The sequence below is a fragment of the Herpailurus yagouaroundi genome, unplaced genomic scaffold, assembly GCF_014898765.1.
Source record: "Herpailurus yagouaroundi ecotype Mexico unplaced genomic scaffold, PumYag 187, whole genome shotgun sequence".
Lineage (NCBI taxonomy): Eukaryota > Metazoa > Chordata > Mammalia > Carnivora > Felidae > Herpailurus > Herpailurus yagouaroundi.
This window is the reverse complement of record NW_024412418.1, coordinates 7,892,482-7,908,759: the sequence shown is the minus strand read 5'-3', so window position 1 is coordinate 7,908,759 and position 16,278 is coordinate 7,892,482. Positions and strand designations below refer to the sequence as shown.

Genomic DNA, 16,278 nt, shown 5'->3' with positions numbered 1-16,278 from the left:
CCAGGCTCTCTGCTCTGGCTGCTGTGGCCTGCTCCTAGGATGAGATACCCTTGGCCCTTTGAAGGAGAGTGCCAGTGTGCTGACCGGTTGTCCGATGTATGTGTTTCAGGCGATACCTGCCCATATTGAAAGGATTCCCCTCTCGATACATCTATGAGCCCTGGAATGCCCCAGAGTCCATTCAGAAGGCAGCCAAATGCATCATTGGTGTGGACTATCCCCGGCCCATTGTCAACCATGCTGAGACCAGCCGACTCAACATTGAGCGAATGAAGCAGATTTATCAGCAGCTCTCCCGCTACCGGGGACTCTGTAAGGAGCCGCTACTCCCGCCACCATCCCCTAGCTCACTAGGGGCAGGACAGCACCTACCTGCGGGCTCAGAGGGGGTTTCCAGATATTTGCAAAGGGAGACTGAGTGCTCTCTTTTGAGCTGTTAAGTTGACTTGACTTCCCAGGGCACAGGGCACTGTAGGACAGGCTGGACGGGGCCTCTCTTCGTCATGGCCACAGCGGGAAGCGATGGAGCCCCAGTGTCATGGCCCAGCACCCCCTTTCCCACCACCGCATCTTGTTTTCAACCGCCTGGTGGCCCTCTAGAGTCCTGAGAGATTACATTCTGATCGTATCCCTGCCTCTCTCCCAGGTCTGCTGGCTTCTGTCCCTTCCTGTGTGGAAGACCTCAGCAACCCGGTGGCAGAGCCCAGCTCGAGCCAGACTGGGAATGTGAGCAGTGCAGGTGAGTAGTCATTGAGGGCTGAGGACAGAGGCCGGAATGAATCTGTGCCCTTATAGAGAGCTTATATTCCTCTTGGCAGAGACAAACAGTAAAGGAACTGTGTAAGAGCATTTTTGATAACAAGTGCTTTGGGGGAAAATAAAATTGAATGACCTGGTAAGAGAGGGGCTGGGGAAGGGGGATTCCTTCAGGCTCTTTAGACAGAATTAGTCAGGAAACCCCTTTCTGAGCAGGACCCTGGTAACAAGGAGAACCAGCCTTTCCAAGAACTGGGGGAAGAACATTCCAGGCAAGGGGAATAGCAGGGAAAGACCCAGAGACGAACGAGTTTAGCCCATTCGAGGCACAAAGGAAGGGAAGCCGGTGCTGCTTGGCGTACCCCGAGGGGGGAGCTAGAGTGAGCTGGGGACCAGGTGTGGCAGGAGCGGTGTCACATGGGCCCGCCCCCCCCCCCCCCCCCGGCCCCCCCCCCCCGGGGGGGGGGGGGTTTGTGTCATCAGCGCACTGAGGAGGCACTGAGGGGTGGTCAGTATGGTGAAGGTGTGTGACCTGACCTGTGTTTTCAAAAGCTCCCTCCGCCTGCTGTGTGGAAGGGACAGTGCGGTGCGGGCAGGCCCAAGGACAGGGAGACTAGAAAGGAGGCAACCGTGGTGGTCCAGGCAGGAGGGGGCAGCACAGTCCGGTGGTGGCAGCAAAGAGAGGTCAGACAGTCTTGCCGAATTCTTCACCTCCTCCCTTCAGCTCTGGGATCGATGTCAGTAAGATGAGACCAGCAAGAGCGCCAGGGGTTTTTCTAGTTTGCCAAGCCAGGCTAGCTCCACAGATGAGGGTGCTGCTTGTTCCTGCTTCAGGAGGCTGATCCAGCGTCTCCGAGGGAATGCCTGACCTTCAGAGCAAGGGCAGCAGACACGCCAGAGCAGTCTGTGGCCTGGAGCCCGTGGGATTTGGGGCCCAGAAGCTGGCCCTGCCTCCAGCAGGCCTGGTCATGCCCTCCTTAGACATTTCCAGGCAAGGTCACTGCTGAGAGAAGACCGAGGGGCAGACCTGAGGAGCAACTCGTTGGCATGGCTTTGAGGCAGGCTCCCTGCCCCTGGAAGAGCTGCCGTTGTACAGTGTCGGGTCCTCTTGGCTCAATGCAGGGTCCTTGTGACACTTTGACCTGCTTCTCTACAGGCCCAAGAGCGCTACCGAGTGGCCCAGCATCCCCGAAACGCAAGCTGGAAGCAGCCGAGGAGCCACCGGGCGAAGAACTCAGCAAACGGGCGAGGGTGGCAGGGTTGCCCGCCCCAGAGCTGCCGAGCAGGGACGTCTGAGGGTGAGTGACAGCGCAGATTCAGCTGGAGGAAGGAGGTGGGAGAGGTGGACAGGGGTCTGGAAAACTACTGCCCTGCCAGCTGAAGGCTAAAACCCAGCAAACCAGATGATAACCTGGTGGCGACTGCATGATTTTTTCTAGGATTTCAGCTCTAAATTTCTTCCATTCTGACTTCTATGCCTCTTAAATTTTAAAAAGAAATTTAAAAGTAAAGCATTTTTCTTTCTTTACCAGCTAAGGAAAAACCTTTCTTTCGCCCGGGGGGGGGGGGGGGGGGGGGGGCGGGGTGGCCGGTGCTACCTATCAAAGTGAGGCAAATCCCACAAAAAGAAAGCAGAGACCCGGAGAGGAAGCTGTAGGAGAAATGGCCCCATGGCAGGATCTGAGGATGCTCCTGGACCTTCTGCCCTCGTGGACGGGCTGTGTTCCGTAGGCAGGCCAGTGGAGGGCAGCACTGACCTTCAGAAGACAAGCAGAGGGCTGGGCACTGCTGGCCAGGCCCAGCCCTGCCTGAGGACCAGTAGAGTCTGGCTGCCCATGGTCTCTGCCTCTTGAAGCCACTCCTCTGTTCTCACCTTCCTCCTGGTCTTGGCTCTGCACTTCCCTGTCAGCACTCAGCTTTCTTGGAAGCCCCCTGAATGTCATTTACAAAATAAAAATTGGCTCCCTCCCCAGAGCAGGAAAGGACTTTTATGCCTTTCTTGGGGAAATATAAATTACTCTTCTCTTTGAGTCATCATCCCAGGCTGTTCTTTATGTGCCATGTCTGCGTCATTAGATTGGAGAGGATGCTTTTTCTCTATGGAGCCCATGGATTCTTTTTTCCACACCCTTCCATTTCAGGGCCAGGTGAGGCCATCTGATTTGAGCGGCTAAGCTTGAGTGCTGGGTGAGACAACGATTGTTTGATGCTTGTGCCCTCTACCCTATGAGGCTCTTGGTCATAGACGTCACTGATAGATTTGTGCTGGCTTGTTCCAGAAGCACTGGCAGGCTTAGATACTACTCTCTTAGTTATCTCTTAGCTCTTTGATACTAAGCAAAGTTCATTCTGCCTTACAAATCTGGACCTTGCCAGGCTGTCACTCCTGACTTTCAGGTGAGAAGATCAAAGAATAGAGAGGTTAAATGTCTGGATCAAGGTTGCTCAGTAAGCTAATGGCATCCAATTCAGCATGAAATTATTGCCAGGAGCTATGTGAGGTAGGGGAGTATATGCATATAAGATAATGTGATGATGCCCACCCACAAGCATTTAACAGTCTGCTTAGAAAAAGAGGGCAAATAACTTCTAGTTCCTAGACAGATGATATAGACTCTACATGCTTGTCATAAGCCAGCGGTTGGTGGGCTGGAGTGATCAGGGAATACAGTACAGAAGTTTACACTTGGGGCTAAAAGGTAAGTTGGATTTAAACCACAAGGAGGGCATTTTGGAGAAGAAAAATAGCTTAATGATTATGTGATCTTGCACAAGTTAGTTAACTGGTATGAGACTTCGTTTCCTTACCTATAAAGTAGGTTGTTACAAAGGCTAAATTGTTACATTTATGTGTCTGATAGGAGCGCGCGGCACTGCTGGGAGTAGGAAAGCTGTCTGCTCTGGCTCGAGCAGACAGGGGTTTGTTTTTCTCACCTAACAGGAGGCCCTAATGTGCGCCTTGCTGGTTTTGAGTTGGCTCAACTATGTCAGAGCCAGTTTCTCTGAGATTCTCTTGTTCTGTGGTGTCAAGGTGGCTGCCACAGCCTCAGCCATCAATTTCTCATCCAAAGCAAGAAAGAAGAGACCACTGTGCTCATTTATCAGTAAACACACACCAAGTCAACACAGTTTGCCAGACACTTTTGTGCACATGAGGATACTGAGACGTGCTGAACAAGACTGACAAAGGCCCTTCCCTCTTGGGTGCATCTTGGTGGGAGGAGACAGATGGTAAACAAGTAGATATAGTGGAGAGGCTCTAAGTGGTATGAAGAAAAAAAATAACGTTGGTAAGAAGATAGAAAGTAAAGGTTGGCCCACAGTGGGGGGGTTGCAATTTTAAGATTGGAGAAGAACAAACAAACAAAAAGATTGGGAGGGGATGCCTCTCTCCCTTTTCATCAAGAAAATAAAAGCTTTCCCAGAATACCCTTCTCCCGGCTTTTCATGTTGGTCTCATGAGCCCACACTGAGTCACAAGGCCACCTCCAGTGTGGGAAGTAGGGATCTAGGTTATTAGGATTGGTTTAGACCATTGGTTTTCCAACTTGAGTGAGAAACAGAATCCCCTGGAGGATTTGTGAAACCACAGATTGCTGGGCCCCACCCCCAGAACTTCTGATCCTGTAGGTCTGGGGTAGGGCCTGAGAATTTGCATTTCTTTTTTTTTTTTTTAATGTTTTTATTTTTGAGACTGAGAGAGACAGAGCATGAGCAGGGGAGGGTCAGAGAGAGAGGGAGACAGAGAATCCAAAGTAGGCTCCAGGCTCTGGGCTGTCAGCACAGAGCCCGATGTGGGGCTCGAACCCACAGACTGTGAGATCATGACCTGAGCTGAAGTCGGACACTTAACCGACTGAGCCACCCAGGCGCCCCGAGAATTTGCATTTCTAACAAGTTCCCAGCAGCCGATGATGCTGCTGTTCTGGGACTGTACTTTGAGACTCACTGACTTAGACCAATCATGATCCATTGTCTGTGCCAGTCCGTGACCCACTGAACAAAATCAGGGTTTTGGTAGCTAGGAAGTGTGGGTACTGGTAAGACAGCTAACAGCGTCTAGGTAATAGGCAAGGCAGTTAGCCCAATGCCTGGCTCATAAGTATCCAGTAAATGGTAGCTATTATTATATATATCATCACTATTATTTTAGAAGAACATAAGGCTACTGTTGGGTTGGAGCCTGCAGGGTCTTAAATGTCAGGCAGGTGAGTCCTTGTACTCTGGACACTAAGGACCATTTTGGAACAGGAGAGTGAATTGATCAAACAGGCGTTTTTGGAAGGCATTGGGCTGGGGTGGCAGTGGGGGAGCCAGCTGAGACGCGATAGCAGTGACTCCAAGTAAAAACATTACAAGGGTGCGGACGTCAGCCTGTCTCTGGCCTGGCCACCCAGGAGATTATCCGTTGGTCAACTGGGATCTTAAGGACTGATTCTCAAGATTTACTATGCTCTTAATCATGGCTAATTGCTTGGAAGTGGGGGGCTAGGAGGTCAGAGGACAAGACAGACTGGGGAAGAATGCACGTGTTCTTTGAAAACCCTGAGAGAAGAGAGTATACTTGGGTTTCACTGGGTGCTGGTGGTAGTGCCTGGCCCCCAAGACATTCAGCATCCTTATCTGTAAAACAGTGATAATAGCACCTTGTCCCCTGCCCTGCCAATTGAGCACACGTTAGGGAAAGAAAATGAAAACCCGTATGTGCGAAAAAGCCTTTGAACAAGGTCAAATGCACCATGGAGATGAAATCACATTACCATCTTGTACATGCTTCTCAGGGTGTCATGAATTGTGTTATTGTTACTTTAGCCAGAGGCAGCCCTCCGGGCTAAGTGGACCACAGAGCTGTGGTCACGTGGCCAGAGTTGACACGGGACACTGAGAAGCAGGAGACTTACCCTTCTCCCCTCTTCTCTTGGTCAGCATTAGTTGTGTGACTTGGGGCAGGATACCTGGCCTTTCTGAGACTGCATCTATAAGGTGTGACTAATCATTGTTTACCAGCCTGAAGGCTCCATCCTGAATCTTCTGAGGCCCCATTTAGCTCTGAGCTCTGTGGCTTTGTGATTCCATTATTTCTAATGCCTCAGAGCTATGGCAGTTCAGAGGACAGACAACAATTTACAGTGTAAAACATGCCTTGATATCAGTAGGTTTCATGCTTACCTAAAACCCACACCAGTGTCTGTTCTGCATTTGGTGGTATTGTACAATGTTCACTAAACTGAAAAATAAGCCAGTCTCCAAATAGCTATCATTTCAGAGGCTTCCCTATAATCCCTAAAGCTGCTGACTGCTCAGGATTCCATTAGCCTCGAATTGTGTACAGATTTTTCTTATTGGTCCAATTGCTTTGTCATGGGGGAGCAGCGCACATGATCCATTTGCCCATCGGCTGGCACACAGTGGTTGTTGAGAGAAGCCCCAATTGAATACAGAAGTCTCCTGGCCAAGGGTCACCTCTTCCCCTCCCCTGCCCACAGGTCACCAAGCTTGGTTAGCCCTGGGGCTTCACTGCAGAAAACCTGACGTCTGGAATCTCTTCCTTGTCGTTTTAGCACTTCTGTTGTGTGTCCCTCATGTGAAACAATGTATGGGAAAGGCAGCGGGTGACCTAAAATGCTACACAGTGGGACTCTGGTCTTACGCTCAGACCAGTGTCTGCATTGCCATCCTGCGCTCACTGCCTGGGAGCCTTCACCTGAGTTGCCTCACCTCTCCTCACCTCTCCACTTCTCACTTCCTGACCTGGAAACGAGAAGTTGGGACTCAGTGTCCCTTTGCACTTTCCCAACCAAGTAGCTGTTGGCTGGCTGACATCCCCTCCCCTTGCTGTAGGATTTATATGGTGCAGGGAGGGAAAGGGTGTCACGGACATGAGAAATGAGACGGAGCTGAGAGCCCTGCTTTGTAGCCCATCTCAGCCCATCCAAGCCCGGCTGTGCCTCTGTTCCTCCTTCTTCCTAACTTGCGAGCTGGTGGCAAACCCTCTGCCCCTTTCAAGCTCCTGGGCACCAAGACCTGGTTGCAGGCTCCAAAGTTTCCGCCAACCTTGAGCTGTTGGGGTATCCTCTGCTGATGTAAGCTCCTGCGTGCACGTCATCCACACACCCCTTCTGGGCTGGGGTCAGGGGAAGGGTAGACTCACAGACTTGGATTTCTTGTTAGCATCTGGCTCACAGGTAGCCTGGGGGTAATTCGAACAGCGGGTGCACTGAGGGAGGCGGTCATTAACTTACTTTGTGTTCAGCTGCTGCTTCTGTGTTTCTTACATTTAATGACAGGTTGAAAGAGTTGGACGATTGAGAGATTGATTTTTCAGTGCATGTTTTAGGAGTTGATTTTTCCCTTGGTGCCTCCCCCTACCTGTTCTTCCCTTTCTTTTAATGCTGCAGTCGTCATTTTCTTGCAGGGCCTCCTTTGATTTCCCCAGTCCATGTTTTTTCCTGCAGACTTATGCCCTGGCTTGAGAACAAGAGCACAGGAACTACCTAGTTACCTGCTGATCAAGGAGCTTGAGTAACTAGTTGACCAGGCCTTTGACTGATTTCGTGGACAAGCATATCCTGGTTCTTCCAAACCTTGGTTTTCTGTATTTGTGTTTTTGAACCCATCACAGAGGGACTTGGGTCACAGGGGCTTATCTGAGGCCCACACACTGCCATCTCCCTTCCTGAGCCTGCCCCATAGCGAAGTCACACCCAAGTCTACATAGGTCTGAAGTGCTAGCATTGTAGCCACCTGACTGCTTATATTCTAGGCATTGGTTCTTTTTATTGTTGCTTTCCTTTGGAAAATGTTTAATTGTGATGCAGAATAATTGAGGAGCTGACAAATACATTGCTCGGATTTTAGATGTGCAGGCAACAGGACATATCTTATGCTGTCACAGCAGACTGGAATACCCACTCACTGCCAGTGTGCACCAGATGCAGACAGGAAATGTTGCACGTTAAATAACATATCCTCTTGATTTCTGTACTTTATGTGAGATTTATTATAAGCCTAATTCTAATTCAATGAATGCCATCCACAGATTGTATGGTGGGTCATTGTCACTGTGGGGCGTAAGGCAATCATTAAGAAGGTTGACAGGCAAAGCATATTAGAAAATAATTTTATAAATTTGATTAAAGATACTTGCAAAGTCACATTAATTCCAAAATAATGTTTTCTATACATATGGTGACTTGGGAAGTCTTAGGCCATCCCCTGAGAAAACATAATGAAGATAAGCAGCTAAAAAAAAGAGAGAGAAAGGATTTTGATACTTTGCAATGAAAAGACAGTTTAAGCATTTGAATTAAACCTGTCACTGAAAAGTGCATTTTTTTTTTTTAAAGTTTTATTTATTTATTTTAAGAGAGAGAGAGTATAAGCAAGGGAGGGGCAGAGAGAGGGGGGAAGAGAGAATCCCAAGCAGACTGGTCTTGAACTCATGAACTATGACATCATGACCTGAGCCAAAATCAAGAGTCAGACACTTGGGGGTGCCTGGGTGGCTCAGTCAGTTAAGCATCCAACTTCGGCTCAGGTCATGATCTCACAGTTCATGGGTTCAAGCCCCACGTCGGACTCTGTGCTGACAGCTTGGAGCCTGGAGCCTGCTTCTGATTCTGTGTCTCCCTCTCTCTCTGCCCCTCTTCCACTCACACTTTGCCTCTGTCTCTCTCTCTCTCTTTCAAAAATAAATAAATGTTAAAAAAAATTTTTTTTTTAAAGAATCAACACTTCACCAACTGAGCCACCCAGGCACCTGAAAAGGGCTTTTTTAACCAAAAGCAAGTCAATGCTGTTAGCAAGTACATGGATCCATTCATTATTCAGGTGATCTCAGGAGTGAAGGCAGGGCTCTTGTCTACTCTTCCATAAAGGCCCCATAGACCCTGGACAACCGCTATGCAGTGCCATTGCCCATTGAAAATAAGGGCATGTCTCCTCCCTTAGGTCAAGACGGAGAGGGAGCCTGGAAATCCTTAGTCCCGTAATACATACCCCAAATCCTCTAAGGCACTCAGTCATCTTCTATTGCTAAGCCCTAGCTCTGTAAGCAACAATCATAAGTACTTAGAGACAAGTTTGCCAGAAGCTGTGAAGATCACTGGTTACAATTAAGCATTTGCTTACACAATTACGCTGCCTAGTGTTCGATCAGAGAATCTGGAAAAGAGGGGGGTTTCTGTCTCCCCGTTACAAAGATTTCATTGCTTCAAACTCTAGAACAGTCCTGTCAGATATACAATGCATGCCACAAGTATAATTTTAAATTTCTAGTAACCACATTAAAAAGTAAAAAGAAAAAGTGAAATTAATTTAATGAAAATATTTTTTTTCCCAACCATATATAGGCATTGGTTCGTAAACCCTTTTTCGGGTTACCCGTGCTTTGGAGAGTCTGATAAAGGGTGGATCCTCCCCAGGGTCACCTGCGTGGCTCAGTCAGTTAAGTGTCTGACTTCAGCTCAGGTCATGATCTCATGGTCCGTGAGTTCGAGCCCCGCGTTGGACTCTGTGCTGACAGCTTGGAGCCTAGAGCCTGCTTCAGAGTCTGTGTTTCTCCCTCTCTCTCTGTCTCTCCCCCACTCGCACTCTGTCTCCCTCTCTCTCTGCAGAATACAATAAAAACGTTTAAAAATTCAAACAAACAAAAAAAAGGATAGATTCTCCCCAGAAAGTTGTAGCAATTCATACACACAGAAAAATGTGCACAGAACTTCAGGGTCCTCATGGACTGCCCCTTAATCCTATCCTTGGACCACAAAGGGGCCAAGAACCCCAGAGTTAGAGCCCATATTCTAAGGAATCTTCATGCACTCTTTATCCTCCCCCATCCCTTAAAGGTGGAGAAAACAAGATAAAAAGAGGTATTGGGTAAGAGGACCTGTATGGTACACTCTCCATTCCATTCAGGAAAAATCCCGAGTTTTTCAGTTTCAGAAGAAAAGTCATCTCTGGCTTAACAGGGGCCACAGAGAGACCTGTGTGTAAAATATATACCACAGCATGTTTCAATAAACATGTATACTTCAGAAACAAATACATTTACTTTTAGGAAAAATATGGCTAGGTCATTTTGGTACAAGCTTAAAGGAAAAATTGAAAATAATGTATATTTTAAAGAATGAGGTACTCAGACCATCTGGGTAGCTCAGTCAGTTAGGTGTCTGACTCTTGATTTCAGCTCAAGTCATGATCTCACAGTTCGTGAGATCGAGCCCCACATCGGGCTCCTGTGCTGACAGCACAGAGCCTGCTTGGGATTCTCTCTCCCTCTCTCTCTGCCCCTCCCCTGCTTACACTCATGCTCGCTCGCTCTCTCGCTCTCTCTCTCTCTCTCAAAAATAAGTAAGTAAAACTTAAAAAAAGAGTGGGGTACTCAGTACTGACTCATTCAGGTATCACTCTTACATTTGCTCTTTATTTCGCCCAGCTTCTGGATAACGTATCATCATCTGGATAAAATCTTCAGATTTAACATTTGTCTTAAAAGGGTTGCATGTGTCAGAAGACTGATTCTGAATCTTTGACTCTTCAGAGCATTTTCCCTCTTCCGTTAAATTCTAAACTTCCATTTATATTGCTTGGATGTATATTAGTCTCCATGCTCCCATGTTGAATTTCTTTTTATAGTCCCTAAAAGTCTTGACGAGCAATACTAGAACATAGAGATTACTTAATGGCAAAAATACAGGTGTCAGCATCAGACCTGGGTTTCATGGTTTGGCCCTGCCACTTTTGATGCTATCGTCCTAGGCAGCTTATCCTGTCTATCTTTTCTGTTTTCTCATTTGTAAAAATGGAGGCCATGTCTTCAGGATTAACAGGATCATGGGGAGCCTGGGTGGCTCAGTTGGTTGAGCGTCCAACTTCGGCCCTGATGGCACAGAGCCCAATGTAGGGCTTGAACTCACAAACCATGAGATCATGGCCTGAGCCAAAGTTGGATGCTCAACCCACCCAGGCTCCCCAAAACTGTACAAACTTTTAATGGAACCCTGCATGTCTCTGTGCACTCTCAAGTTCACTGGACCCATTCAAATAGGCAGCCCAGCACTAAGACAGGCTTACCCTGTCCTCTGTTAGCAGACATGAGTCCGTTTCTTCTCTCTGCCCCAGATTCAGCATGTCATAAATATTTAAAATGATTCTTCCTGGTGTCTCCACCCCCACCCCCCCATCTTCTAGCACTTTGCCAGAGTTCTTTTATCTATATGTGGAAATTTGTTCACTGGCTGATTCTAAACTCAGTCTTTGTCTTCATCTTCAAATTACTGGTCCCAGCTGGCTTCTCTTCCAGCCATATTTTTCTGAATATCTCTGGCAGCAGCCATTGTGCCTTGCTGTGAAAACTGCCCTTGTCCTGTCAGAGCAAGTGTCATCCAAGGCCTCGGTTGAGTCTCATAGAGCCTTCTCCTCCTCCTTTCCTGCCCTGAGCCAAGGAGGCCCAGAGGGTCTGCAGGGGATAGCTGGTTCTGTGTCGCCACCTCAGAGGGGCAGTGTTCAGGCACCCGGTGGCATCCCAGCAACAGCCTTGTCCCCAGGCCTGTGCAGTTCACTCTAGGCTCTTCTCAGTTCCCAGCCTGAGTGTCCCCCGAGAAGCAGACAGAGGAGTTTGTGTCCCTGGGCAACTAAGCGGCCTCCTGAATGCTCCTTTTTGCATTTGTTTTTCTCTTTCAGCTGCAGCGCTGTAGCTCCACGAGCGAAGCCTGGGTGCCCGAGCAGCCACCGTGGCAGCAGAGTGCAACCTGCAGAAAAGCTGATCACCGACAGAGACTGAGAGAGCGAGTGTGCATGTGTGTACGCGTGCGCGGAGGAAGGAGTGGTGTGCCTGTTTGCGTGTGCATGCCTCTGTTTACACTCTTGTGATTTCGAACGCTGCTGGGGCTGGAGGAATACATGTAGCAGCTTCACCTCAGCCTCCAGACACCAGGCTAGAGGTCATGGCGGTGACTTTCAGCCAAACCTGTCCCTGTGAGCCAGCTCCCTTGTCTGAATAGAAGAGTAGAAGGACCCTAGCTGGGATTCTGGCCTCTGCCCCCACCCTGACCCTGAGCCCTCCCTTCCTCTCTCGTCACATCAGACTGAGGAGCGAGCGGGAGGGCAACATGGCTGGCTCTGGTCCAGAGCATGGGATTCTAGAAGCAGCCCTGCTGAGTTCCTGCTTTATGACCCTGGAGGCTGGGCAGGCTGGAGGGGACAGATGCTGTCCAGACACAGTCACCTGGCCCGGCTTCTTTCTTATTTTAAGATTTCCTGCCACTGGCTCCTCAAGACCCCTCCTTGGGCATCTGGGACTGAGCATGAGGCTGTAAACAGATCTGAAAACTTGATGTCATCATGGGGAAGTACAACCAGCTACCTGACTGGTGTGCCATATACATAGTACTGTAGACGGTAGCCTAAAAAGCGCATCTGCCTTTCTGGGGCTGAAAACCTAAGGTTCGGAACGGAATCCCAGCTTTTACTCTTCCTTCCTCAGAAGCTGAGAGCCAGCCCGAGTGCTGACTGTGGAGTCAGCGCCTCCACCAGGAGGAAGCCAGGTTCCTGGTGATAGAAGGCCCCCTGGCTCCCTGGCTGTACCACAGTGCTGCCTGAGGTCAGCTGACAGCCAGGAAAGCCATTCTGTCCTGTGGTCTGTAGGCTTCTGGGGCCTGCCTGGGGCTGGTCAGCATCCAAGTGCTGTGTCAGCTCTCCCAGTAGCTGGATGCCAAGGACCCCGGCAGGTAGACTCAGGTGGGAACTGCCAGGGACTGTTGGGAAATGTCCAGGTAGAGACCCCACCCAGCACACCAACCCTTCCAGAAGCAGCAGGTGGGAGGTTTGACCCCGAGAAGCCAAGGCCTTGCATTCCAGAAGTGGCCTGGCCTCCCACCTCAACCCTCCCACTGTTGAAGGCCTGTGGAGAAAGACATAATGAAAAGGACTGTGTGGTCAGCTGGAGCAAGTCTTCCTTCCACCCTGTGGCCTGCACTTGAGCCACAAAGTGAGAGTGTGTGTGTGTGTGCGCGCGCGCGCATGTGTGTGTCTGTGTGTGTATAGGTGCGTGCGTAACTGAGAGGCTAATTCCTCTATGGATTTGTGTCCTCACCTGTAACATTAGGCTGGCCTCTGGGCCTTTTCCTCTCTACCTCCCCTGTGACCTTTCCTAGCCTCATAGCTGTTAACTCCCTTGGCCCTAGCCCTGTCCCTCACTGTCCTCCTCTGTCCTCGGACCAGAACCCTGGAGTCAGGCTTCTGTCTCCTACAGCTGTCCGGCACATTGACAGGCTTCTTCCTGAGATGTCCTCAGGTTTTCTCAGCCAGAGAGCTGCCTTTAGAGTCCAACTGTTGTATGTCTGTCACCCTCACTACAAATGTCCCGTAATCCTGTGGGGGAAGCAAGGTACAGGCGATGGTGTATATTCACAGCATTGGGTTGGGGTCTTCTCTGTTCCCCAGCCCCAACCAGGAGGAAAGAGAATGAGGGGTTGTTGTCAGAAGGGGAGTAGAGCAAGCCTTGGAAGGCTGTTTTGAGAACTTGAGAAGGCCGGAGTCAGTATTGATTTAGCAGCACATTCAAATATCAGGATGATTCCCTTTTCCTGCCTGTTAGATGATGGCTCTCTTCCCCCTACTTCACCATCCCTGGCAAGCTGGCCCATCCCCAGTGGAATAGAGTGGTCCACTCTTGGAGCTAGGAGGGTCAGGGTGAGGATAGGGTGCGTCTGATGGCCCCGAGCTCCGTGATGGCTTCATGCCTTCCCTCTTCTGGCCTAGGTGTTCACAGGGCTGCCACAGCATATTGCCCCAAATCCCGATCCAAGGGCCAGCATGGGGGAGAGATGGTCGCAGGCAAAATGCACTTTATACAGAGATTTTATTCTTACTGAGAAGGTGTGTTTCTCCCACATTTTGTGAATATTCACTTGTTTCATAAATGTCTGATACTGTCTGAGCAAAGCTGTGTTGTTGTCAATCTTGTGGGAGGTCCGGTAACCAGGAATCTGTGAGGCTGAGCCTGAATGAAGCCTTAGGCCAGACCATCTTGGTTGTGCTGGAACCAGGAGCTTTTCACCCTGCCTGAGACTTGGCAAGAGGGAGAGGGATGGGTAGAGATGGAGGAAGTGGGAGGTCCCTAGGTGAGTGGCCAGAGCAGACTAGTGGCAGTTTCACAGCTTGGCCAAGTTGGGGGGTCAGTCACCTAGAAGGGTATAGAGCACTCTAGGCCCAGGATTCTATCTTGCAGTGACTCAGCCTCTTGGCCCACCTAAAACCCCCAGGGCTGAGGATCAGTCCATCCAGTTAGGGCTCTCTCCAGGCCCTCAGTCCATCCTTTATCTTGACTCAGCCACTTAAGCACTGTGTGGTGTGAAGGGGACACAGGCAGCAAGAACTCTGATCTAACCAGGTGATCAGCATCTGCCCGGCTTTTTTGCCTCATGCCATCTGGCCAGAGAGTGGCCCCTCTCTGCAGTGTGTGTGGGCTTTCCTATGATGACTTCTAGCCTTGGATCACTGGAAGAGTTTTGTTAGCCCACACCACACACCAGCTTCTTGTGGGCAGGGGCTCAGGCAGGGCCCAAGAATACACAAGCTGTCCCGCACAGAGAAAGTGGAAAAGGGGAGAAACTTGGCCCCGGGTTTCATCTCATTCTTAACTCTGCTTTGAAACTCCTTCCCACCAAGACCTGGACCTGTCCCTCCCTCTCTCCCGTCTCCTGGCTTCTCTCTAATGTGTCTCTGGCTTGGCCTCAGGAGCTAAGATACCTTTGTTCTTGAGCAAAAGATTCTAGAAGATGGAATTGTCTGACACATGCACACTCCTGACCTGAGGACGCTCTTAGTTGAGGCAAGCACACGCTCTTAAGCAACAATTATTAGCCATTATGACATGACTGCTTTCCTGGGAGCAAAAGCCAGGCATCTGAGCAGCAGGTGGTTGCTGTTTGGTCCTATGAAAGGAGGCTGAGCTAAGATAGCAGGAAAGGTAAAGTGGCCACTCCTCTAGGCCCAAAGGCAGGGAAAAGACCTTTGGCACTAGGTAATGGGATGTTCTCGATGCTGGAGGGGGAGTTGTTTCCTGCAGAGCTTTCTGGGAGCTACATTAAAGGAAAAGGGGCTAATTTGACCAGTTGGCCGTCCAGATTTGCAAATAGGATCCCACAAGTTGTGAAATAGTTTGCCCCTTTTTCAAAGAGAGGTAAGGACAGGGGTAGAGGACAGGACCTCTGCAGTTCTCAGGAGACCAGAGAAACCAGTGAGGTTTGGTCAGAGCCTCTGTGACCTACCAAAGCTGGGGCCCTAGCCTTGGCCAGCAGTTTGTCCAGCAGTCCATGCTCTGTAAAATAACTCACAGGCTTAGACTTTTTAGGGGAGAGACCGGGAGGGAGCCATGGCCTGAAGTTAGCAGGGGTAGAGGTGCTGGAGGGAACAGAGGAACCATTAGAAGAATCCCAAGAAGTCAATTATGGCAGCAGGAGGAAAGGCCAGCTCCTAGTCTTAGAATGTGAGAAATCAGGGGTGCCTGGATGGCTCAGTCAGTTGAGTGTTTTGACTATTGATCTCAGTTCAGATCTTCATCCAAGGGTCATGAGTTCAAACCCTGCATTGGGCTCCACGCTGGGCAAGCCTGCTTTTAAAAAAAAAAAAAAAAAAAATTAAAGCATGTGAGAAGCCAGCTATGGTGTGCAAGAGAGAGGTGTTCTGCAGGAAATGAAATTGGGATGACAAGTGAGAAGGAGAGAAATCTGAGAAAGTCCCGATGTGAGGGAGGAGAAACAGAAAAACCAGGAGGAAAGGTTCAGTTCACCATAAATAGCTGTTTGGGGCTAAAGGTGGGGCTTGGGTCAATCTTTGAAGAGAAGACCCTCTAGGGAGAGTCCATGAGAGGTAAGGGGACAGGGTTGGGTAAGACCCGGATCCTAGCGAGGAGGTGGGGTGTTCCCTGCCTCTGGTGACAGCATATTTGTATTACTTTTCATCCTCACAACAACCATGAAAGGGACCATTATTGTCCCCATTTCACAGACGAGAAAACCAAACTTAGGACTGTAAAAGCACTGATGCAAGGCCACACCACCTATTCACTTAGGAAGCCAGGCTGTGATTTCACGCCATCTGACTCCAAACCTGCCTTGCTCTAGGAGCCCACACCCAAAAGCATCTCACCGTTCTCTGCCTTCCTCCACGGCTCTCTTTTCCTGTCCGCCTTCTTTGTCTGTTGCTGGGGACCAACTAGGGCCCTGGGGACCAGGGTCCCGCCATTAGTTCCCTGATACCCAAGCGCTAGAGCCACCCGAAGGGCAGAGCCCCCACGGGCACGAAGATTTTGAAGAAGGGGGAAGAGGGCAGAAGAGTCAGTGTGGGACTCAGCCCGGCTGGGCCGAGCCCAGGGGCCACGGGGGCCGCGATTTCAGCACCTCGGAGAGCGCCGGAGGGGCGGGACCGTGGGCGGGGCGGGGGCGGGGCGCACGAGACCCTAGCCTGGGCCCGGGGGCGCGCGGCGGCGCTCGCGCCAGTCCCGAGAGCGGCGCGCGGTCC

The 16,278-nt window shown here is 50.1% G+C and overlaps 1 protein-coding gene across 2 annotated transcripts in view; it reads left to right on the top strand.

Annotated features, from left to right (window-relative positions):
• CRY2 (cryptochrome circadian regulator 2) overlaps positions 1–13,698 on the top strand; it is a 34,165-nt gene extending 20,467 nt beyond the window's left edge. Inside the window, exons 9-12 of one of the 2 annotated variants that reach the window (XM_040495354.1) lie at positions 110–312; positions 647–739; positions 1,913–2,054; positions 11,437–13,698. In XM_040495354.1, coding sequence (XP_040351288.1) covers positions 110–312; positions 647–739; positions 1,913–2,052 — 436 coding nt within the window. In that variant the 3' untranslated portion in view covers positions 2,053–2,054; positions 11,437–13,698. Of the gene's footprint in view, positions 1–109; positions 313–646; positions 740–1,912; positions 2,055–2,363; positions 2,787–11,436 lie in introns of those variants that run through there. The other variant, XM_040495355.1, reaches the window with a different exon arrangement.
• The last annotated feature ends 2,580 nt before the right edge of the window (positions 13,699–16,278 follow it).